The sequence below is a fragment of the Amblyomma mixtum genome, chromosome 5 (assembly GCF_055824585.1).
Source record: "Amblyomma mixtum isolate Tamu chromosome 5, ASM5582458v1, whole genome shotgun sequence".
NCBI classification, from domain to species: Eukaryota; Metazoa; Arthropoda; class Arachnida; order Ixodida; family Ixodidae; genus Amblyomma; species Amblyomma mixtum.
Window position 1 is genome coordinate 146,680,278 of NC_143016.1, and position 23,485 is coordinate 146,703,762.

Here is a 23,485-nt window from a genome sequence, read left to right on the forward strand (position 1 = left end):
CAGGTCGTAGAAACCTTCTATGAAGACGTGGAATCTGCGATGACCAAAGTAAAATAACAGTACACTGTACTGATGGGCGACTTCAATGCGAAGATAGGCAAGAAGCAAACTGTCTACCAGGCGGTAGGTGACTATGGCATACGTTCTAGGAATAGCAGACGAGAGCTATTAGTAATGTTCGCGGAGAGGAATAATTTACGGATCATGAATATCTTCTTCCGCAAACGAGCTAACAGGAAGTGGACGTGGAAGAGCCCCAATAGTGAGACTAAAAAAGAAGCAGACTTCATACTGTACGGTCACCCTGGCACCGTAGATGATGGGCAGGTCCTCGGCAAGGTCCGTTGTAGCGACCACAGAATGGTAAGGTTTCTTATTAGCTTAGCTTTGCAAAGGACGCGGAGGAAATTAGTGAAGCGGAAGTCTATTAACAAATTAGCATTGACGGGAAAAGTCGAAGAATTCAGGATTTTGCTGCAGAAATGATTTTTCCCTTTAAATGAAGATGACGGCCGTAATGTTCAAACAATGAATGATCGTCTCACAGATATCATTATGGAGTGCGCCGTAGAAGTAGGCGGTAGGATGGTTCGACAGGATGCCGGGAAGCTATCTCAGGAGACTAAGGATCTAATTAAGAAACGCCAACGCATGAGGACGTCTAACTCCACAGACAGAACAGAACTAGTAGAGCTTTGTGGGTTTTTTGCGCAAAAGACACGGCACAAGGAAACGAGGTAGACAGGAAAGCGCTTGTCCTGTCTACCTCGTTTCTTTGTGTCGTGTCTTTTGCGCAAAAAACCCACAATGCTTAGGCACCAACTAGCCTGCAAAAACATACTCGCTAGTATAGCTGTCGAAGTTAAGAAAGAAGCGCAAGGTAGCCGACAGCAGGAAGTTTAACATGGAGAAAATCGAGCATGCTCTGAAGACCGGAGGTAGCCGAAAAGCAGGGAAGAGAAAACTACGCATAGGTAGAAACGATATGTGTGCGATAAGAGACTAAGAGGTCAATGTCAGTAACAATATGGATAAGACTGTTAAAGTAGCCGAAGAGTTTTTCACAAATACATGGTCTGTTCTGAAAGTAGTAGGACTGGTTTTTTCCTGGGCGAACGGGCGGACGAGAGGTGGTCTGCGCGTGCAGGATCGTTGAAGGGGGATATTGGAAATGCTGTGGAAAATCGGCAGTCGGCTCTCGGCCGTTAAAAAGAGGAGGTCGCTTGTACTGTGAACCCCTGTCGAAACGTCTCGTCACGCAGAATCGTCGAGCATTTACTGGATCAGCGATACGCGATCAAATTTTGAGTAAATCTTGGTAAAACGGGCAAAGAGACTTACAACAAGATTAAGGACGCCTACGGTGACGCTTCCATGGGTAGATCAGGTGTTTTTGATAGGCACAAGCTTTTCCGAGAAGGTAAAGAAAGAGTGGAGGAAGACGACCGCTTCAGACGCCCTTCGACCAGCAAGACCAACGAAAATGTGTAGCGAGGAAAACATTTACTTAACAGTGATCTATCAGAATGATTGCTGATGACTTGAGCATTCCTCAAACCCAAGTTTTTGGGATCGTGACAGAAAACTTACCCATGAGGAAAGCGTGCTCAAAGTTGGTGCCGGGAGTGTTGTCAGAGGAGGAAAAGGCTAACCGGTAGGATCTTCTTCGTCATCTGAATGAGGACCCCGTTTTTTTGTCCCGCAGAAGGCGCGCAACGCTGTCTCAGACCCCTACAGCCTCGACTTGGCCCTGCCAGACTTTTTTCTATTCCCGAGAATAAAATCGACGTTCGAGGGGAAACATCACGGATCGGTAGAGGTGGTTCAACAGGCCGTGACGAGGGAGCTAAACAGCATTCCGGTCCAGGCGTTCCTGGAGGCGTACGAAAATTGTAAAACTCATTAGCAGCAGTGAGTAGGTGCGGAAGGGTGCTACCTTGAAAAATTGTAATCGTATGTACTATTCTCTTCAATAAATTGTGTTTTAAAAAATGAGTCCTACTACTTTCAGAACAGACCATGTATATACAGTAGCGATTGTAATCAGAACGTTACTGAGAGTGACACTGCAGCACAGCAGTGGGACATCCCGCCAGTAACGAAGTGGGAAGCATAAAAAGCCTTAGGAGCAATGCAAAGTCAGAAAGCAGCTGGTGAGGATCAGATAACAGCAGATTCGTCGAAGGGCGCAGGAAAGATTGTGCTGGAAAAACTAACCAGCCTCTATATGCAATGCCTTGTGACCTCGAGCTTACCTAGAGCTTGTAAAAACGCTAATATTCTCTTACTTCATAAGAAAGGAGACTTAATGACTTGAAGAATTACAGACTGATCAGCTTATTGTCTGTTGCCTACAAGACATTTACAATGATAGTCGGTAATAGGGTCAGCAAAACCTTAGTCTTCAATCAACCAAATGACCGGGCAGGCTTTTGTAAAGGATACTAGACAATAGACCCTATGCACGCAATCAGTCAGGTGATAGAGAAATACGCAGACTATAACCAGCCCCTCTATATAGCGTTCATTAATTACGAGAACGCATTCGACTCTGTAGAAACCTCAGCGGTCATGCGGGTATTGCGGAATCAGGGTTTAGAAGAGTGTTATGTGAAAATATTGGATGATATTTATAACTATTACACAGCTACCACAGTTCTGCATGAAGTCAGCAATAAAATTCTAATAAGGAAAGGTGCCAGGCAGGGAGGCACGATCTCGCCTATGCTACAGGAGGTATTCTGGGACCTGAAATCGGAACAGTTGGGGATAGCAGTTAATGGGGAATACCTAATTAATCTGCGATTCGCTGATGACATTGCCTTGCTAAGTCACTCAGCACATGAACTGCAAAGCATGATCTAAGAGACAGGCAGAGCAGAACGGTGGGGCTCAAAATTAACATACAGAAAGCCAAAGTAATATTCAACAGTCTAGCAAGAGAACAGCGAGGGGCTGGAAGTAGTAAAACAATGTCTGTTTAGGGCAGGTAGTGACCGCTGATCCGAATCATGAGAGGGAAATAACTAGAAGAATAAGAATGGGATGGAGCGCATATGGCAGGTTCTCTCAGACCATGAATGGCAGTTTACCAATCTCCCTCAACAGAAATGTATACAACAGCTGTATCATACCGGTGCTCACCTATGGGGCAGAAACGTGGAGGCTAAGAAAGAGGACTCAGCTTAACTTTAAAAAAAAATGCAGAGAGCTATGGAAAAAAATTATGGGTGTAATGTTAAGAGATCGGAAGCGGGCGGTTTGGGTGAGAACATATGCGGGTTAATGACACCCTAGTCGAAATCAAGACGAAGAAGTGGGCTTGGGCAGGGCATGTAATGGGAAGGCAAGATAACCGCTGGTCCTCTAGGGTAACGGAGTGGATTCCAAGAGAATGCAAGCGTAGCAGAGAGGGGCAGAACGTTAGGTGGGCGGGTGAGATTAAGAAATTTGCGGGAATACGGTGGGCGCAACCTTCCGAAGACAGGGTTAATTGAACTGACATGGGAGAGGCCTTTGCCCTACACTGGGCGTAGTCAGGCTGATGATGATGATGATGATGTATCTGGCGAAGCGTTCGGAATACAGCGCCGTCATGCTTCTTAATGGGAAGGTGAAATGGCTTTTTGAGAATTTGAGGTTATTCACCAATTCTAATTTATGGAGATTCTAGGTAAAGGAAGAAAAGTGGTTTTGCGCTAGCATTTCAAATGGTCCTGTAATCACCAATTAAAATCATGACGATGTTAGGCTTCTCCTTACTGCGCTGGAAGAGGGCGGGAAACACGTGGTGACGACATTCTTGCTGAAATTTCAGATGTCCACATCCTTCGTCTAAATGCAGCCATGCGCTTCCGATACCTCCAAACCATGGTTAGTTGGACGGCCTCACAGAAAACGGCACGTACACACCATGGGGGAGAGGCCAAGACACAGGCGATGACCTGCTGGAAAGAGGAGCCTTTATAGAGGAAGAAAAAGAGTAGCAATAGTGTATATGCTGACAGATTGGACGACACAGCGACAGGGTACCTGTTAACTGGGAGATAAAAGACGGGAAGATTGCTTTATCGAATGCACCATCATCATCTTCATCAGCCTGACTACGCCCAGTGCAGGGCAAAGGCCTCTCCCAAGTAACTCCAATTGTGTCCTTCGCCAGTGGCGGCCACTGTATTCACGCAAATTTCTTAATTTCATCCGACCACCCAACTTTCTGCCACCCCCTGCTACGCTTGCCTTCTTTTGGAATCCACTCCGCTACCCTTAAGTGTCAGCGGATATCTTGCCATCGCATTACATGCTCTGTACAAGACCACATCTTCCTCTTGATTTCGACTAGGATGTCATTGACCCGCGTCTGTTCTCTCACCAACTCCACCTGCTTCCTATTTATAACGCTATACCTATCATTTTTCTTTCCATAGCTCGCTGCGTTGACCTTAACTTATGTTCAGCACTCTTTGTTAGCCTCCACGTTTCCGTCCCATAGGTGAGTACCGGTAAGATACAGTTCTTGGCACTTTTCTCTTGCGGGATATTGATAAACTGCCATCCATGATCTGAGAGAACCTGCCATATGCGCTTTACTCCATTCTTATTCTTCTAGTTATTTCCATCTCTTGATCTGGATCAGCTGTCACTACCTGCCCTAAACAGACATATCCTCTTACTCCTTCAAGCACCTCGCCACCAAATGCGAACTGCTGTTCCGTGGGTAGTATGCTGAATATTACTTTTGTTTTCTGCATGTTAATTTTTCGCCCCACTAAAACCCCCAATTTTTGCTCTGCCTGCCTAACTCATTAATCAAGCTTTGCAGTTCACGTCCTGAGTGACTTAGCAAGGCAATGTCATCAGCGAATCGCAGATTACTTAGGTATTCTCCATGAACTGTTATACCGAAATGTTCCCATTTCAGGGCCTGAAATACCTCCTGTAAACAGGCCGTGAATAGCATAGGCGAGATCGTGTCTCCCTGCCGGACACCTTTCCTTATCGTAATTTTATTGCTGACTTTATGCAGAACTTGGTAGCTGTGCAATAGTTATAAATAGCTTCCAATATTTTCACATAACACTCTTCTACACACTGACTCTCCGCAATGCCTGTATGACTGCTGATGTTTTACAGAGTCGAATGCTTTCTCGTAATTAATGAACGCTTTATAAAGAGGCTGGTTATAGTCTGCGCATTTCTCTATCACCTGACTGATTGCGTGAATATTGCCTATTGCCTAGAATCCTTTACGAAAGCCTGCCCGATCATCTGGTTGATTGAAGTCTAAGGTTTTCCTGACCCTATTACCGAATACCATAGTAAATTCCTTGTAGGCAACAGACAATAAGCTGGTCATCTGTAATTCTTCATGTCCTTGACGCCTCCTTTCTTATGAAGTAAGATAATGTTAGCGTTTTTCCAAGCTCTAGGCACGCTCGAAGTGAAAAGGCATTGCGTATACAGGGTGGCTAGATTTTCGAGTACAGTCTCTCCTGCGTTCTTCGCCAAATCTGCTGTTATCTGATCCTCACGAGCTGCTTTCTGCCTTTGCATTGCTCCTATGGATTTTTTTACTTCCTCATTCGTTACTGGCATTCCTCCTTCATTACTCTGATTGCAATCGCTACTGTATAAATTTCTGTAAACCTCTTCGGCTACTTTAACTATCTTATCCACATTGTTAATGACTAGAGGCCGGATTTTTAGGCAATAAAAAGCACGTTTTAGGCGCCATAAACAGGCGGCTAAAATTGCATTGTAGGCACCTAACGGAGAAAAATAGGCGCTATAAACTTTATCAAAAGTGCTCACAGTTCCGAACTTCAGCGCGCAATATCTGCTGTAAAATAAAACGAAAACACAGCAGGAATGATTTGGGACCTTAAGCAAGGTGCGAACATTAGAAGCCGTTTTTTTAAGGCTGTCGCGCAACTTTTCGTACAATACACATGCTTCAGCAGAGTAAAAGGGACGGTAACCAACCCTTTCAATACACTTTGGTATACCTCGAAACAAGCAATTCATTTGTGTACAAAAGTAGAAACAATGAACACCTTAACAGGAGGCCATGTATTTAGAAATTGATAGAAACATTGTCAATTCAAAGCATTTGACAAATGAGTTCAGCCTTCGCTCACACAGGAATTCAACTTATTTATTGCAGGCATATACGATGCTTCAACTTCAATAAATATGTTGTCATTTGTGTAAACAGTGTTTTATCGTTTGGGGCTTCACGTGTCTGGAGCTACGCGGCTATCAAATGGTACTTGCCATTAGGAGGGTCTGGAAACCATAGATACGAGATGCTAGAAAATGTTACAGTGCTGCTTAATGCGGAATATGCCGAAAAGAATCATAGTTCTGCACGGGCCTACGTACGTACATCCACGAGGATGCATGGTAAAATAAACATCATCCATGTAGAAATCTCTGTTAAAGCTATGGAAGCAGTAGCAGACAAGCACCATCTCCAGATTGATGGACTCAAATTTATGCCTGTTATCAGCAAGAACAAGCTTCTATGCTGAAAAGGAACGCTAAACATCAACGGATGTTACAGGAGCGTGCTTGTACTTAGGAACATTTGATGGCTTTACACTGTTCGGTATCAGAGTGTTCACCGGTAAGTACTCCTAAAATTTGCTTGAAGACTGAGAACCCCTCGTTTTTGTGCAGGACGGACTGTAACTTTGCGCGGATTTTCTCAGCAACTCCTCCGTAAGGAAGAGCAGCGATTCGTTGCTGCACATTCTCAATTAGTCCAATGTTGGTAGTGAGCATTACACCTCACATTACGTATTTTTTGATAGTGCTCGCAAGAAAAGAGAAGTTAGCGCACAAGTACGCGAGGTCTCCTTGGAGGTTCTCCTGAGAGAGGGTAGCTTGAGCCCTCCTGACTAGAGCAGTCACATCACCTGAGAAACGGTTTAAGACGGTCTTCAGGTCAGAAAGGTGGTTGTTGCAGTGTTCAACGGCTTCCAGCCACGCTTCCCAACGTGTGACGATAGGCTCCGGCGGGAGAGGCACTTCCGGCCACTTCTCTTTAAACGAGCACACACGAGAAGCGCTTTCAAAAACACACCCTTGACTGAAGCAATAAGTTCATTAACGTCCTTGGAGTGCTTTCTGAGTTCTTCACAAATACGGTGCTGCCCATGCGCTAGACAGGTGACATGGACCATGTGCGGGTAGAACGGCTTCAGCAGAAATGCGGCCTTGTGCATATAGATTGCTGCATCCGGGTAAATAAGCAAAACCTTGCTGTCTTCCACATCATTTGGGTGGAGCACTTTTAAGGATTGGTTAACAAAATAAGCTATGGTTTCCCCATTGGTCCTTTCCAAAGGCTTAGAGCATACAAGGAATGGCCTTGTCACCTCATCGGATTCAAGCTTTCCTGCTAAGAAGTGACCAATAAACCGTCCCTTCACATCCGTTGTTTCATCTACGGAGATCCAAATACAGGAGTCGCCGATCTCATCTCGTATCTTTCCAAGGGTTTCTTCATACAGAGGTCTGTATGAAGAAACCCAGGCGTAATCAGTTAAACTGTTTCCAGCAGGTTTATGGAACGTTTTACAGTTGGTTTCAATTGGAACCAACTGGGAATTATTTGGAAGACCCTATAACTTCGTATACTTTCCAAAATGTGGGGCCATCTGGTCAACTAACACTTTAACAGCCAAAGTTATCAACAAGTTGCCACGATAAAATGGCAGAAAATAGGAAAAAGGTTGCTTCGATATTTTCTGCTGGCGTGGCTGGTATTGTGTATGCAGCCGGCGTAGGTGCAGTGTTCACCACAGCCAACTGACGAGGTCATCTAATGTTGCCACGTGTGTGTTCTACTCAAAACCGAAATGGATTCGAAAGCAAACAGAATCTGAAAGCAAAACCGCAGCGTAGTTCAGGCCCCTTTTCTGTAAAATTGAGCATTTTTAGGCACTGACGTCGGAAATAGGCATTTGTAGGCACTGACACCCAAAATAAGCATTTATAGGCACTATAAAAAGAGTATTAAACATATTGTCAACACCTAATTCGTGCTCATATGTAAAAATGGTGCGCCTACGAAGCGTTGAAAAAAATAGGCATTTGCCTAAAATCCGGTCTCTATTAATGACATTCACCTCTTTGTCTCTTATCGCACACACCTGGTTCGAACCTATGCCTATTTTTCTCTTCACTGCTTTTAGGCTACCACCGCTCTTAAGAGCATACTCGATTTTCTCCATGTTAAACGTCCTGATGTCGGTTACCTTCCGCTTATTTATTAACCTCGACTGCTCTACTAGTTCTACTCTGCCTATGGAGTTAGACGTCTGCATGCTTTGGCGGTTCTTAATCAGATCTTTAGTGTCCTAAGACTGTGTCGCGGTATCCTGTCGAACCATCCTACCGGTATCCTGTCGAACCATCCTACCGCCTACGTCTGCGGCCCACTTCGTAATGATATCTTTGAGATGATCGTTCATTGTTTCAACATTGCGGTCGTCATCTTACATTCGAGCAGAAAATCTGTTCAGCAGCAAAATCCTGAATTCCTCCAGTTTCCTTCTTAATGCTAACTCGTTATTAAAGGCATTCGTTTTCTCTCTTGAAAGAGCCGCTTCTTCGCTGGAAACTTAGCGCCACCGTATGTGACGTCATCCTTGAGCCTTGCGGCGTTTTGTCTGTTGCTGTGCGCCGCAGAGGAGCTTGAAAGGTAACGTCGCTTTAGTCAACAATTCCGCCACGATTTGAAACGCTAGCGCAAGCAGATTTAGCGCGCTTTACTCGAAAGTTTCGAGCATTTGGCTTGTTGAAACTCATCGTTTTCTGATCTATTTAAGTAAAAACAATAACAATAATACGTGCCCCTTCTATCTATTCACATTTCGAGTCATAAGTTGGCTGATTTATCATAGATTCTGAAGAATTTGTAACAGACAGAAAGGCGAGGAGGAACGAATAAACACACGCATGCAGCGCTGTTTTATGTTTTAGCCTACTTTTTTTATGTTACTCTAAACGCTCAACTTTCACCAACTTACCCAGTTTTGTGCCTAGAGCCTCATTTCTGAAGTCGAGTTCTCGAAAATCACGAATTCGCTTATTTGTGTGTCGTTCTCCACCGCTTTGTGAAGAAACACCCAAGTGCTGCATTGCACGTGCAATCCACCTCTGCGCATAACGTATGCGGCCAGGCGGATACAAAATCAGATGGCAATTGCCACCGCCAGGCAGCGAATTATCTAAAATATAAAAATGAATTCTTCAGCTGGTGCGCCTAGCGTGAACGTTTCTTTTGGAAATATAGAGATGGTCGCATTTCTAGACTGCTCCATTTGGTAGAATTCTTCTAGAGTACGCATGTATCGAAATATTCGCCCCTCATAGTTTATACCGATTTTGTGTAATTACGCGTCGTTGCCGACGCATAACTCCTCCCTAGTGTCATGCAGCTGCTGCATCGGGCGTTCTGCAATTTCGATGGCCAGATATCTAATACCCTCCCCGGAAAAAATTTAGGGCATTTGAATTAATGTGAATAAAAGTAGGAGAGAAACAGTTAACAGCCAACCGGTCGATCCACGCCGTTGGCGAAAGAAACGCCTCGTCACGCCGCGAGGATCATCGCGCTGATTGTCACCGCCTTGCTTGCGCGATGACGCTGATCGAGCTGAAAATTTGGACTCGAATATTTCGGAACTTACCCTAGCTAGGAATATTCTACCAAGTGGAATTCTGTAGGAATACATCTGCCTCTTGGGAACCCATGACTTTCGCACTTCCTTGCCCCCTGCTTCCTCACCTTCCTTTTACCCTTTATCCAGACCCTCCCCCCGTCGCAATCCTATTCTCGTTTTTTTTTGGTTTCCCGTATTTCGTTCTACCGTGCTTCTCAATTGCTGTCTCCTGGGTTTTTGCAAGTCAGCCGAACCAGTCACGCGATGCCACCTACCGCAGCTAGCCCTGCGTGGACACTCAGTCTTTGAAGCCCACGTTAGCCATTTCTGCAGTCCCCCATGGGATCCCTTTCTGTTGAGCTGGCCATTTCTCTATCGCAGTTTTGCAGGTCATGCAGTTAACTCACTTTAGCAGCCATCCTTCGTTGCCAAGATATCTACAAGTTCCCGCTCCCCTTACCATCACCCTTCAAACTTCGAACCCTCCTTCCTCTAAGCGGGGTTTCGCTCGTCGCAGCGAAGCTCTGTTTAAATCGCGCCAATGGTCAACAATTTGGCCAGGGAACGACAAGTCAAGTCTTCTTGTCGAAAGGATGACTAGCACCCTGAGGCTTCCCTCTCCTTTGTTCATTTTGTGTTGTCGAGTCACCTAACTACTTGTCCACTTTCCACCGTTCCTTAAAAATAGTCAACAATTCAAACAACCAACTGTACCCTTCTCAACTCTGGGATGGTCTCCTGAAATGCCGGCTGTGTTTACCGGCAAATCACACAATTACATAAAGGACGAATTTGTTAGGAAAATAGCGTAGGATTACCTAGTAAATACTCTGTGGAGGATGTGTTCACAGCAAGAAGCTCAGATCTGTTCCAAACATAATGAGCATTGGATCCATTCTTCAGTTCTTTCCACTTGTTGATTAAGTTCTGGCCGTCGCTTCTTTCACCGCTTTGGCATTCTTCATCAAGTTCAGTTTTGTTGAAGAAGTCTTTTCGTCCTCCTCCCAGAATCACCTGCAGGTAGAACAAGAATTAATCTCTAAAATGTCAAATTTTGGTCTGTACAGTATTATTAAGCATGAAATGCTTTTAGCTCCCGTTGTCGGCAGTGTGGTGACGTCACGCCGAGACCGAGAGCCATCATCCGGGCACTGAAATCCACTCATCCGGGCACTGAATTCCAGTCATCCTGGCACTGAAATCCACTCATCCGGGTACTGAATTCCAGTCATCCGGGCACTGAAATCCACTCATCCGGGCACTGAATTCCAGTCATCCGGGCACTGAATTCCAGTCATCCGGGCACTGAAATCCACTCATCCGGGCACTGAATTCCAGTCATCCGGGCTCTGAAACGAGAACATCCGGGCACCGTACGAGACTTAACGAGATTTAACGAGACTCTCTAAGCCCTCCTACGCGACCGGCATGCAAGCGCCGGTTGGTCTCCAAACGAGACAAAAAATAACTGCTGCCAGTGCCTTCTCAATGTTTATCAAGATATCAGTGGAGCTGTGGGTTTGATAACGCACGGAATTATAATTTCCGATTTCTAATAACGCGTGCAAAAAGCACATAAATGCCACGTTACACTTCGTTGTCATACGTGATCTCTTAGGGGCTTGGCGCATCGAAGCAAAGGCGCACAGGGGCCCGGGGGAGAAGCGCTGCGTTCAAAGGGCAAGGCATCGCGCCGAACGGGTGGTGGCGTTCATCCCTTCCTTTACGGTGCGGTTCGGGTGTCCACCGAGATGGCAGAGAATTACTGCGCCATTTCCTTTCCTCAAAAAACCTTGCGTTCAAATGGCAAGGCATCGCGCTGAACGGGTGGTGGCGTTCCTCCCTTCCTGTACGGTGCGGTTCGGGTGTCCACCGAGATGACATTAGGCCCGTAAACATTTCATGCTTACTCTACTCTCGTTTACGGGAGAGGCAGAATTTTTTCTTCTAAAAAAGCCCCAAGGAACATCGTTTTATCCATGCCCAACATTTTCGGACGAAAATTTGAAAAATTCAGATACACTATTTTGGAAATTTAGAATATAAAGGTCGAATCTTCCGATATGTACAAAATCTTTCTTTTAAGATGTTTCCATCGATCTCTTCGAACAGTTAACACTGCCATAGAAAACCAGTTGGGAGCTCTATTGACAAAAGCAAGAACGCTTGTAGAAAAGATACAAGACTGCCGTCGGGTGCTCTGCAGATATATTGATTGCTATAGTTAAATCTTACATTATACGAAAAAAATTGCGTTTAAAAATGCGTTTGTAACAGTATAGTTCTGTATGTGCGCATATTTTCCGAAGCAAAAGAGCCTTTTCTTGTGTCATACAGCGTCAATATAGAGATCCATATCCGTAGCAAGGTCCTAACACTTAAATGGGGCGTAAATCAAGAGCATTAACACATCATCATCATCACCAGCCTGACTACACCCAGTGCAGGTCAAAGGCCTCTCTCATGTCTCTCTAATTAACCCTGTCTTTTGCCAGCTGCGGCCACCGTATCCCCTCAAACATCTTAATCTCATCCGCCCACCTAACTTTCTGCCGCCCCCTGCTACGCTTGCCTTCTCTTGGAATCCACTGCATTACCCTAGAGGACAAGCAGTTTGCTTACATGCCCTGCCCAAGCCCATTTCTTCCTCTTGATTTCGACTAGGATGTCATCAATCCACGTTTGTTCCCTCACCCACTCTGCCCGCTTCCGGTCTCTTAACGTTAAGCCTATCATTTTTCTTTCCATAGCTCGCTGCGTCGTCCTTAGACTAAGCTTAGCTCCCATTGTTACCCTCCACGTTTTTGCCCCATAGGTGAGTACCGGTAAGATAAAGCTATTGTATTCTCTTCTCTTGAAGGATATTGGTAAACTGCCATTCATGATCTGAGAGAACCTGTCATAGGCACTTCAACCCATTCTTCTAGCAATTTCCCTCTCATGATGCGGATAAGCGGTCACTACCTGCCCTAAATAGACATATTCTCTTACTACTTCCAGCACCTCGCCACCAATTGCGAACTGTTGTTCTCTTGATAGACTGTTGAATATTACTGTGGTTTTCTGCATGTTAATTTTCAGCCCCACCGTCCTGCTCTGCCTGTCTGACTCATTGAGCATGTTTTCCAGTTCGTGTCCCGAGTGTCTTAGCAAGGCAATGTCATCAGCGAATTATCCCCAACTGTTACCATTCCAGGCCCCGGAATACCTCCTGTAAACAGGCAGTGAACAGCATTGGCGAGATCGTGTCTCCCTACCTAACATTTATTGCAATTTTACTGCTATCTATAGAGAGAACTATGGTAGCGGTGCAATCGTTATAAATACCTTGCTATACTTTCAAATAACACTCTTCTACACCCTGATTCCACAATGCCTGCATGACAGCTAAGGTTTCCACTGAGTCAAATGCTTTCTCGTAATCAATGAAGGCTATATATAGGGGTTGCTTAACTTCTGCGCATTTCTCTATCACCTGATTGTTAGTGTGAATATGGTTTATTGTCGAGTATCCCTTACGAAAGCCTGCCTGATGATTTGGTTGATTGAAGTCTAAGGTTTTCCTGACCCTATTAGCGATTACGTTAGTAAATACCTTGTAGGCAGCGTACAGTAAGCTGATCGGTCTGTGATTCTTGAAGTCCTTGACGTGTCCTTTCTTACGAATTAAGATATTGCTACCGTTTTTTCAAGCTATTGGTACGCTAGAGGTCAAAAGGCATTGCGTATTCAAGGTGGCTAATTTTTATATCCCAATCTCTCCTCCGTCCTTCAACAAATAGGTTGTTACTTGATCCTCACCAGCTGCTTTCCCCCTTTGCATTGTTCCTAAGGATTTCTTTACTTCCTCCTTCGTTACTGGTAGGGTGTCCTATAGCTGTGATCTACTGCCTTTCTAAATAACGTTCTGAGTGCATTCGGTACTGTATAGATTTGTGAAGAACTCTTTGGCTACTTTAACTATCTCATCCATATTGCTAAGACATTGCCCTCTTTCTCTTACCTATGCCTAGTCTTCTCTTTACTGCTTTTTGTCTAACTCCGCTCATTAGAGCAAGCTGGATTTTCTCCGTGTTAAACTTTGTGATGTCGGCTACCTTGCGTTTATTTATTAACTTCGACAGCTCTGCGAGTTCCCGTCTGTCTGTGGAGTTAGACGTTTTCATGGTTTATCGCTTTTTGATCAGATCTTTAGTCTCCTCAGATAGCTTGCCGATATCCTATGAAACCGTCCTACCGCCTACTTCTATGGCGCACTCCGTAACGATAGCTGTGAGATTATCGTTTATTGTTTCAAGATCTGTGTGGTCTTCTTCAGCTAAAACGTAAAATCTGTTCTGCAGCGACATTCTGAATTCCTCTACCTTCCCTCTTAATGTTAACTCGTTAATAGCCTTCCGCTTCACTAGTTTCCTCTGTTCCCTCTTCAAATCTGAGCTAAGACCGTACCATTCTGTGGTCTCTACAACGGACCTTTCCGAGGACCTCCACATCCTCTACGAGCCAGAGTGAGCGCATACTGTGAAGTCTATTTCATCTTTACTCTCCGCATTAACATTACCACAATGAAATAATATTTAAATGAATAGTAATGTGTAAAATACGCTGATGTTCCCGGTAGTGACTGGAATGGCAGGAGGACAAAATCCGGGGAACATTAACGGCTCTCAAGCCAGAGAGGCGAAATAAACAGCAGCTTAGTTTCATGCTAAATCTTAAGTGAACTAACTGCATATGGTCACCGCGGTAGCTTGCTTTCTGATTGCATTAAGGCATATTCGATGTGGGACAGTAGTACTAGAGTACTTGAGCGTGCTGAGCACGGCGACGCGTGTACTATTTGGATACCTCTACTTTTCAGATTGAAGGCAGAAAGTGAACATAGCTTTTTTAGCACAATGGTAACATGTGTAATGCCTTTAAGCTTTTTAAATATACTCTTTTTAACATTAAAGAGGCGTTTTGGTGTAAATGAAGAGGCAGTTTAGGTGAGGTGCCTTTCTTAGCGATCTCCATTATAAATGCTGACTCCGGTTGGTGTCATGGGATGTCTCTTCTGAGGAACGCCGCCTCATCCAATGCTTCTCTTGTCTTACTTGCTTGTGTCTTTGCCTGCACCGGTGGTTCACTGGCTCTGGTGTTCAGCTGATGATCGCATGGTCGTGGGATGGAATCCCGGCCACAGCGTCCGCATTAACATGGAGGCGAAGTGCAAAAACTTTCCTGTGCTGTTTGATGTCAGTGCACTTAAAAAGTTTCTGCTTGCTCTTAATTAATTCGGAGCCATTCACTATGGCGTTCTTCATAGCCCATGCGTCGCTTCGAGACGTTAAGCCCGATATTCCAGCATTCTTGTGCCCTTCAACTGTTCACGCGTAGCTGCTGTTTTTATGACAGGTAATTGTGAAAGCAATGCAGCAATAATGAATGCCAGTAGCATGTTTTATCAATTTCCTGCACTATCAGAGATCCAGACAGAGGGCGTCTGGATTTGTGTACGTACCACATGAAATATTAACTATTTCATGTGGTACGTACACAAATGTGTAAATAGCAAACCCGCAGTTTCTTCTGAGAATTTGCTAAAACTTGAAACGATTTCTTTGTTTTTAGTACTTCGGCGCACAAAATTACTGCAAACAGAGTGATTTCTTTTTTTTTTGTCGGCTAGCAGACGCACAAAATGACATCTCTGAAAACAGGGAGCTAGTAGCCCGTCCATGATCATTTCAGTGCGTGCAAGTTTTGCCAAAAGAAACGCCATTTTTCTCTCTGGGTTCCAAGCGTAATGTGCTCCTTCCACACACATTTAATTCCAGGGTGCCTCTGGTGTGTATTTGAGAAGTCTTGCTGTTTCGATGAGGAAGCTTCGAGCCAGCGCCAGGCTTTGGATAAGACCCTCTTCTTGGAGGCAACAAACAGTTGGTGCTTCGCATTGCAATACTAATTTGCTATTTTCAGTTCCGGACATAAAACAAATGTTTCGAATAAGAATAACGAACAGCACCTGAAAAGGTTCACCTGTCATGGTTTGACAGATTGTGACCATTAAATTAGATCCTACCACCGACTTATAATCTGCACCCACTCCTGATTCGGGGCTGCCCACGCGTAAATTCCCAGAAGAGTGTTTGTGAATTTCATGAAAGGTGCCGACCTTTTGCTTGTTAAAAATTGGTTTGTCTGGCTTATGGGCTTTAACGTCCCAAAGCATCTCAGGCTATGAGAAACGCCGCAGTGAAGGGCTCTGAAAATTCCGACCACCTCGAGTTCTTTAACGTGCACTACATCGCTGAGCACACGAGCCTCTAGAATTTCGCCTCCATCGAAATTCCACCGCCGCGGCCAGGACCGAACCCACGTCTTGCGGGTCTACAATCGAGCACCGCAACCACTGAGCCACCACGGCGGCAGTTAAAATGGGTCTCTCTGCTTCGTTTTACAGTACTATCAATGCAACAAGGCTACGATACTTGCTTTCCTGGGCTTGACAGGTTACTTTATACATCTCCACTTCAATGAACCGGATATTTTTACTTCAAGTTCTCCTTTTGTGCTAAAAGAATGTTTACTTGATGGAAGAAAAAATGAGCTGCTTCTACAAAAAAACCGAGTCCGCAATACGAGTCCACGAGGTAATAATGAGCACCTGGTAATGCATGATCAAACCACAAACTCACAAAGTCCTCTGGAGAGTTACTGATCCTGGGACAAAGTATTCGCAATTTTCCCTAATCCACGCCGCAAGCTGGCCCAAGAAAGACCGGCGCGGCAGAACCACGTCGTTTGCTCCATTGCGAGAGTGGTTTTCCGTCACATTCAGACGTTGTTGTGAGAGTTATGCTTTAACAGTGCATCTTAAAAGCGGTGGTGCATGCTTGTTTGCATGTGTGATAGCGTCAAGTGAATGACGCGCCACTTCTGCATCACGTGAATTGATGCGGCAGCAGTTGAGCAACCGCGTGCCACGAAAGCCTGTCGAAAGAATAAGCGCCGATTTCTTGTTCTGCACAACCTACGGCTGTTTCTTTGAGTAAGGTCGTTCGGCGGCCGCGGGCTGCTCTAGCATGTCGAGTACATAGAAGGGCCACAAACGAGTCTTTTCGTGAGTTATGCAGCGCCAGTACAGAGCTGGCGTGCAAACAGGAAGTTTGTACATTGTACCGGAACGCTTCCTGGACCATGGTACCGCAGTCATTATCGGTCACATATCAGAAATTCTGAACAGATAATTTACCTGTACTTTAAGAGACTATACATATACGATGCGCTATTGGCAACATACCTGACCACTCACAAGGGGCATATTTCAAGCGCGAACAGTTTGATGCATGCCGACCTTTGTAATGGCAGCTCTTATTGGGGCAGGTATAGCGATATGGTGCTTTTGTTATTAACGAAGGGATGCCGAGGGTAGTAAAATGATTTATTCCAAACACGGCTTCTTTTCGATTCCTTTTGCGCTTAGTTATTTTCCATGCACTCAACTACTGCAATCAGTCAGTTGAACAGGCAGATGGTAGGCATCGAATAGAATCACGTAAAGAGATTTTTAACACAGTGTACTTTAATTTATTACATGCTTTATACCCAGTGCTGCGAAGAAACGGAGGTGACAAGGCCTGGTTAATCGCTCTGAGAAAACAGTGCGCAGGAAAAGGCGACCGCATTGCTCCCTCTTTCCACTTTAAACGCGTTTATAAATCTGTGTTCATAATTAAAGTAGCAACTAATTCATGCAGGTCGAAAAAACACAGAAGATCGAACTTTAACGGTTAATACCGAAGAGGCCGTGAATGGCAAGCTTTCTGTTTTGCTCCACCAGCAGCATGACATTCACTAGGTTTTGATTCCATAGCGCCACGTGCAAAGAATGGCGCTTCCAATTTTTTCACTTCTCCGTTGTACGACGGCCTTTACCATGGATGTCGTTTCTTTCAAATCTTCTTCAGAGCACGCCTCGGCCTCTTATCGCTCCGCTTGCAATATGGACGTTTTCAAAAGCCAGGTAGCGATTTCTTCCTTCCAGAAACAAAAGACTGCTTCACTCACATAAGGCTGCCGACAACAACAAAGAAGCGTGAGTTTATGGCTCAATTTTAAAACAAGTGTGATGATTCCACCTCGGTTGACTCCAGAGGCAGTCCTCCGTAGCGCTGCCATACAGAACGAATTGAGGCGTCCGCTCTAGATCGCGAAAATCGCCAATAGCCTTTCCTGCGTATTCGGCGAAAGAGTTAGCTACCAGCCCTGCAGTTCATATTCCTCCTATTCAATTTATTCAGCGCAAAGCCTGTATCATCCAAAATAAGTTCTGGAATACCTATAATGCTGCGTCTATTTTGTTAATAATTGTATTTATCAAGGTACTGGCAATGCCCACAGCCGCATGTAGAAGCATTATATTGCTAGCTACTGGTTTCCCGAAAAAGAAAAATAAAGCCATGAGTAGAGTTACCCTCATTTCGGAGCCAGGGCGGTCGTAGATAAGCTGCTGCGCGATGTCCGAGGCATTGCACCCTTCGGGAACGGACGCCTGCCACCTGCGATAGCCAGTGTGCGCGTAGGTCCCCGCTGGGGAGGCATCGGTGACCCTGGCAGTGGTCACAATGCCTGTCCACATGCCGGCATCCTGGGCCCACTTCATGATGCTGTCTACGTACGCTTTGGTATCGTTGTGGCATTGCTTCGCCTGTTACCATGGGAAATCGAAAAGCACAGGGCTTTTTTTAATACGTGATCAAAAATTTGTAAACATGATTTGCGCACATTGCGCACAAAGGAACGATGTCAAATGGAGGTGAGAGTTTTTTCGTGTTAGTTCTGTAGGAAACTACGCTAAGAAATCTTGTGTTAAAATGAGTTAATAAATAAATATTTATTATCAATACTAAATAAAAGTTAAGAAATGCTCAGTTTCCTCGGAGTAGATACTATCCCTTTTTTGCCGACTTCCCACCTCCCTCCGCATGAGGTCCTCTTGTTCTGAATAACGGCGCAGCTTAGTTGCCTGAATATGTGCTACCAACAAACTCGAAGGGACACTTAAGCTTCGCCTTAAGGGCATGATACGATAGTATTAGTGGGTCGCGTCAGCGGCCAGGGCAACTCTTTGCTCACCACTTCGCATACACGGACCCTGTTCTCTCATCACCACATAAAGCTTAGCCTACCCTTAGGAGTGCAGTCCAATTAGATTAGAGTTCTCTGCAGCGCTTGTAGTCCTTCTCTGTCGCCTAGACTCAGCCTCCATCACCCTACATGTGGAAGTGACCATTCTTACCGATACATTCATAGATCGCAGGGAGTCCTCATGCCACTCTTAGCGCCGTCGTGCGGCGATCAGGCGATGCGCCACTGTTCCGGCAGGTGGCGGTTTCAAACAAAGCCACCGCCCAAACAGCCCATGTAATTGTCCCAGAATTCAAAATGGCTGGTTTTACTCTGGTCCTCTATAGGACCGTCCGTTGCGAATACCTTTCCAGTATTGGGCCGATTAGTTGTGCTGGTGTGGTTCCGGAGCTTGTGAGAACCAGATTACTCTTCCCAAGCAAGCTCTCGCAACCAGTCATTAATTTAACTGCCACCTACCACGGTGGGCAGGTTGTGATCATGTCCCAAGGTCACGTGACCTAGGTGGCAGGTAGGACCCCTACTTTTCCGCTCATAACGTCAAAGATTGCAGAATTTCTGCGGAACGCGAGGGTTTACACTGGAGATAGCCTCTTCACTACTCTGTTTGTCCAAACGCGTAATCGCCAAACCTGGCCTGGCTTGACTTTCCCCCTGTCATCGATTAAGTTATAAACCAGCAGAATAGGGATTTTGATGCAAAACATTATTTATTCAATGTGTATGCAAATTTCCGTATCCTCCTGGCATGGCATTTTATGGCTACAGAGAACCAAAGCGTTGTCAAAGGCGCTTAGAATATTCATAACATCACTACGGCATCTATAGTTTATCGCAGTAATATTTATTCCGTGTTTCTGCACAGTATGGTGCAAAAAGATTACATACTGCTGAATGACGTTTGCCTGAAACATCCGTAATTCATTGCCTTTGCGATAAAAGGTTCCTCGTAATATAAGGCGCACTGTTGAGAAGGCATGTAGAAAAATACGAGAGGAATAGCAACAAGAACTCAATGTATGCACGTTATGGCAATGCAGCATCGATCTTAAACAAGTCATAGTACCTTACAAACGTTATTTCCTGCTCACTAAACACAAACAATAAGCCTTGCGCCTTCGTGAAAGGCATGACAGCGCAAAATGGCAACACGGGCGAGTCCTGTCCCCTTACTCGTCCGTGCTGCCGTTTTGCGCCCTCATATCTTTCACGAATACGCACCAACAAGCCCAGCTTCATGTACTTAATAAGCCTTGCCTTTGGATGATGATAGCCTTAGTTGGCTATGTGCCAGAAAACACAACACACAACATGTATCCTATGGCTACACAGTGGGTCTGTTTGAGCTAAGGGCTTGTGTTGTGACCAAGTCCGTAGGAGTTCGTTAATACAGGTAAAACAATGACGAGCCGCGACATTGATAACTCGTGTCGTTGCCGATTAGCATGCGCCGTTTGCCGGTTCCCACACTCTCCTGTGCTTGGAACGACGTGCACGCAACTGAAATACAAAAGAACATAACAGAAAGGAATGCTCCGCCCCTAGCGTTGTGGTATTTGCCAGTGTTGTCATTGCTACCTGTTGTGTTTGTCCGTATTAGTTCTGTTTCAGATTGCTTCCATATCAGCAGCCATCAAGCACAAATTAAGCATATCGTCGTTAGCACTATTAACGTCCTAAAATGAATGTAGTGCTCTGTAAACGCTGTTCGTTGTCCCTCTGGCAAAGGAAGAAGTTCTGCCACCTGTGTGGAATCTTTGTCCCCGCACTGTTCGCTCACCTCGCTCAATCGACGGCTGGTCCGTTACCTCTTTTACCGTGGCAGTAGTCCGCGGTGACATGTTGCCTTTGCAGGGCCACATGATATTCTTCCGGAATCGCTTGTAGTGTTCCATGGTGCAGCTCTCCCCAAACCCTGCCCGTGAGCCAGACTTTTTTTTCGCTTGTCGAAATCGCGTGTCCAAGATAAGCCAGACTCTGTGATTTTCATAATAAGAAAGTCCATAGCGTAGCCTAGAAGTGCGAAACGACGTATTTCTAGCGACAGAAATAGTGACCGCCATCACAAGCCAACGAATAAAGGCACCATGCGCGGCTTTTATTTATTATTACGCATGTTGTGTTATTTCTGAAACGTACCTTCACACTTGAGTCAACGCCGATCGTTCTAAAGTTGGCCTTGACACCACACAGGTAGGCTGTAGCTGAGTTGGCTGAGTCGGAGGTCTGCGCATCGAGGCCGTATGTCTTCGACAATGAAACGTGCGGGAACCTCTCCCAGGACAGCACCGACTCCTCACCACTGACATTCTTCTTGAACTGCCCTTTGAAGATCCTTGCAGCCGTCACTGTGCTGATGCCCATGCCGTCTCCGAGGAAGAGCACAACTCCCTTAGCGCGATTGGTGTTCGGCCTTACTCTTAGCTTCTCCTCAATCTGTGATAGTCCTAGGTCGCTCCAGTACCCCCTTTCGGCTGCGTTAAAAAGTGCGATGACTTGTAACATCATATTCGCAAAAGGATTTTCTTGACGTAGTGTTGCACTCACGAATGGCAAAGCAAGGTTTCCAGCCTATTTTATTACGAATATCGCACCCACCCTCGCAGTATGCCAGGTTAATATACCGCCCTTTAATATTCCGAACATATCAATGGACACTACAGTCGCGCGGCAAGGCATCAAGAGCGCACTTGTGCAAGTCTGCTGCGAACAATACAAGAATCGCAAAATAAGCTGCAGAGCTTCACACAACGCCGATTCATTGTTTCTGCCGTTACAGAATCCGCTTAAGGGCTCCCTGAACAAAACAGGCCAAAAGGTAGCAAAGATTGCTCTTAGCCAGCAGTTTTAATGTCAAAATAGTTCGTACCATACTTCACGACACTATGGTCACGAGCAAGATAGTTCGTGCTCTTCCACGAACAATCTCTGCACTCTCTTCAGTTCTCCATTTGATGGGGAAGTCTTTCAAATTTTAAATAAACGAGGCACAAAGCTGCGACGTTTTAACCGCATGCGGCCCCTCTAAAATATGCATGTTTTGCTATCGGACACGCACGAATTTAGCCAGCTGCTCTCAAAACAGCGTAAGCGATATATTACATTCCTGACAAAAGACAGCATATGTTTAAGTTTGAACAATTTCGCCTTTTCCGTGAATGATGAAATAGCATTATTCAGAAACCCCGTTATCTAATGGGTTCTATCGTTCGATCAATGACACATTGCAATTTCTCTGTGAGTAATCACGAACAGTTTAGCATAAATTTGAAGGGAAGTTGAACAATCGCTTGCCGCATTTTCTACAATGTGTTTCCTGTTCAACACACAAAGTAACGTAGCTTGAACTGTCCCACGCTCCCTGTAGATATCACTTGTAAGAACGGAAAATTTTGTCGGAAACAATTTTTTTTCTTTCACTTTGCTTCTGCTTATGAAATATTATTTTCCTCGTTCTTTTTTCACAAAAAGCGCTCAGCATGATCTCACTGATACTTCGTTGCCTAGGCTACCGATTTCTTGTGGCTCTTCGCTCCCGCCCATCCAGTGGTTCTTCGTGCACCTCAATTTCTGTCTGGATGCAAAACTACTTGCCTTCTTTATCCTGGTCGGGCACGGGAAACACGGCGCAGGCGTTCCCTATAAGTGCAGCGAGGAGAAAGACGACGATGTACTCCATTGTGTGCCTTCAAAATACTTCTACTTCTGTCTGCAGGAGAAGTCCTACTGAGAATACAGTGGCAGTTCCACCGCCACAAGTTATAGCCCAGAGCCTAACAGCGTATCTGCTTGCAGCTATCACTAAAAACAGAACTGGGCATGTGAGAGAGTGAAATGCTCCCGCCTAACAATTGGTATTTTGTCTTCTGAGATATCCGCCTGCTCTTTTATGCTCGCCTGATGTGTCATATTTATTTATTTATTTTACATGCTGAACGCTACTTAAAATAATGTACAGTTGTCAGGATGTTTTCACTTTCGATGCGAATGCGGCATAAAGCCTGGAATTTCCAAACAGCTGCCTCTGCCACGTTTCTTTCAGCCCCCGATGGCGCTTAAGCATGTGAGCACTGTATGCGACGGTGATGACATTTTAGGTTTCAAGCCAGCTTTTCACAAAGGATCCGATGTCGCCTCGCTGGATTGCCAAAAAGGTGCACTATTTCAGCGGTGCCCTTTTTTAAACATCGTGTAAAGTCTAAGGTAAAACACCCTCTATAATTTTGAGCTTTATAGATGTTACAATCATATGTTGTTTGTAATTTGTGTTGCTTTGTTTCAGAGCCATGATTCAGATTAGTCATCGCATGTTTACACGAGCAGTAATGCTCTTTAATATGCTGGTATTCTTTTTCTGTGAAATGAACTGCGGCGGGTCTGCGTGTGAGGCACGGACCGCCGCGGCGAGGGAGGAGACATGGGAAGGGATGGGCCGTGAGGTGGGAAGGCGGATAAGAGGGGAGAGTTTAAGGGTGGATAGACGTGCGCGACCCGAACGGCCGCGGTAGAGACGGGGGAGCTGTGCTGTACGATGGGCCTCCGCCAATTCTGTAAGGGAGCTGTGGACGCCCATGGACTGCACCAGCCGTCGAGGTGGATATGAGAGGGGATAATGCCGACTTACACGCCTGGCGAATGACGGTGTCGACTTTGTTCTCCTCCATGCGAGAAAAGAAGAGATA

At 45.3% G+C, this 23,485-nt stretch overlaps 1 protein-coding gene across 1 annotated transcript in view; it reads right to left on the reverse strand.

The window, feature by feature from the left end:
- LOC149344020 (alkaline phosphatase, tissue-nonspecific isozyme-like) overlaps nucleotides 1-22,482 on the reverse strand; it is a 42,548-nt gene extending 20,066 nt beyond the window's left edge. The window contains exons 1-4 of the mRNA XM_089547127.1: nucleotides 22,398-22,482; nucleotides 20,943-21,277; nucleotides 18,130-18,363; nucleotides 10,490-10,685 (exon numbers count right to left, since the gene is read on the reverse strand). Of these exons, the coding sequence (XP_089403253.1) occupies nucleotides 10,490-10,685; nucleotides 18,130-18,363; nucleotides 20,943-21,277; nucleotides 22,398-22,482 (850 nt within the window). The remainder of the gene's footprint in view (nucleotides 1-10,489; nucleotides 10,686-18,129; nucleotides 18,364-20,942; nucleotides 21,278-22,397) is intronic.
- Between the last annotated feature and the right edge of the window lie 1,003 nt (nucleotides 22,483-23,485).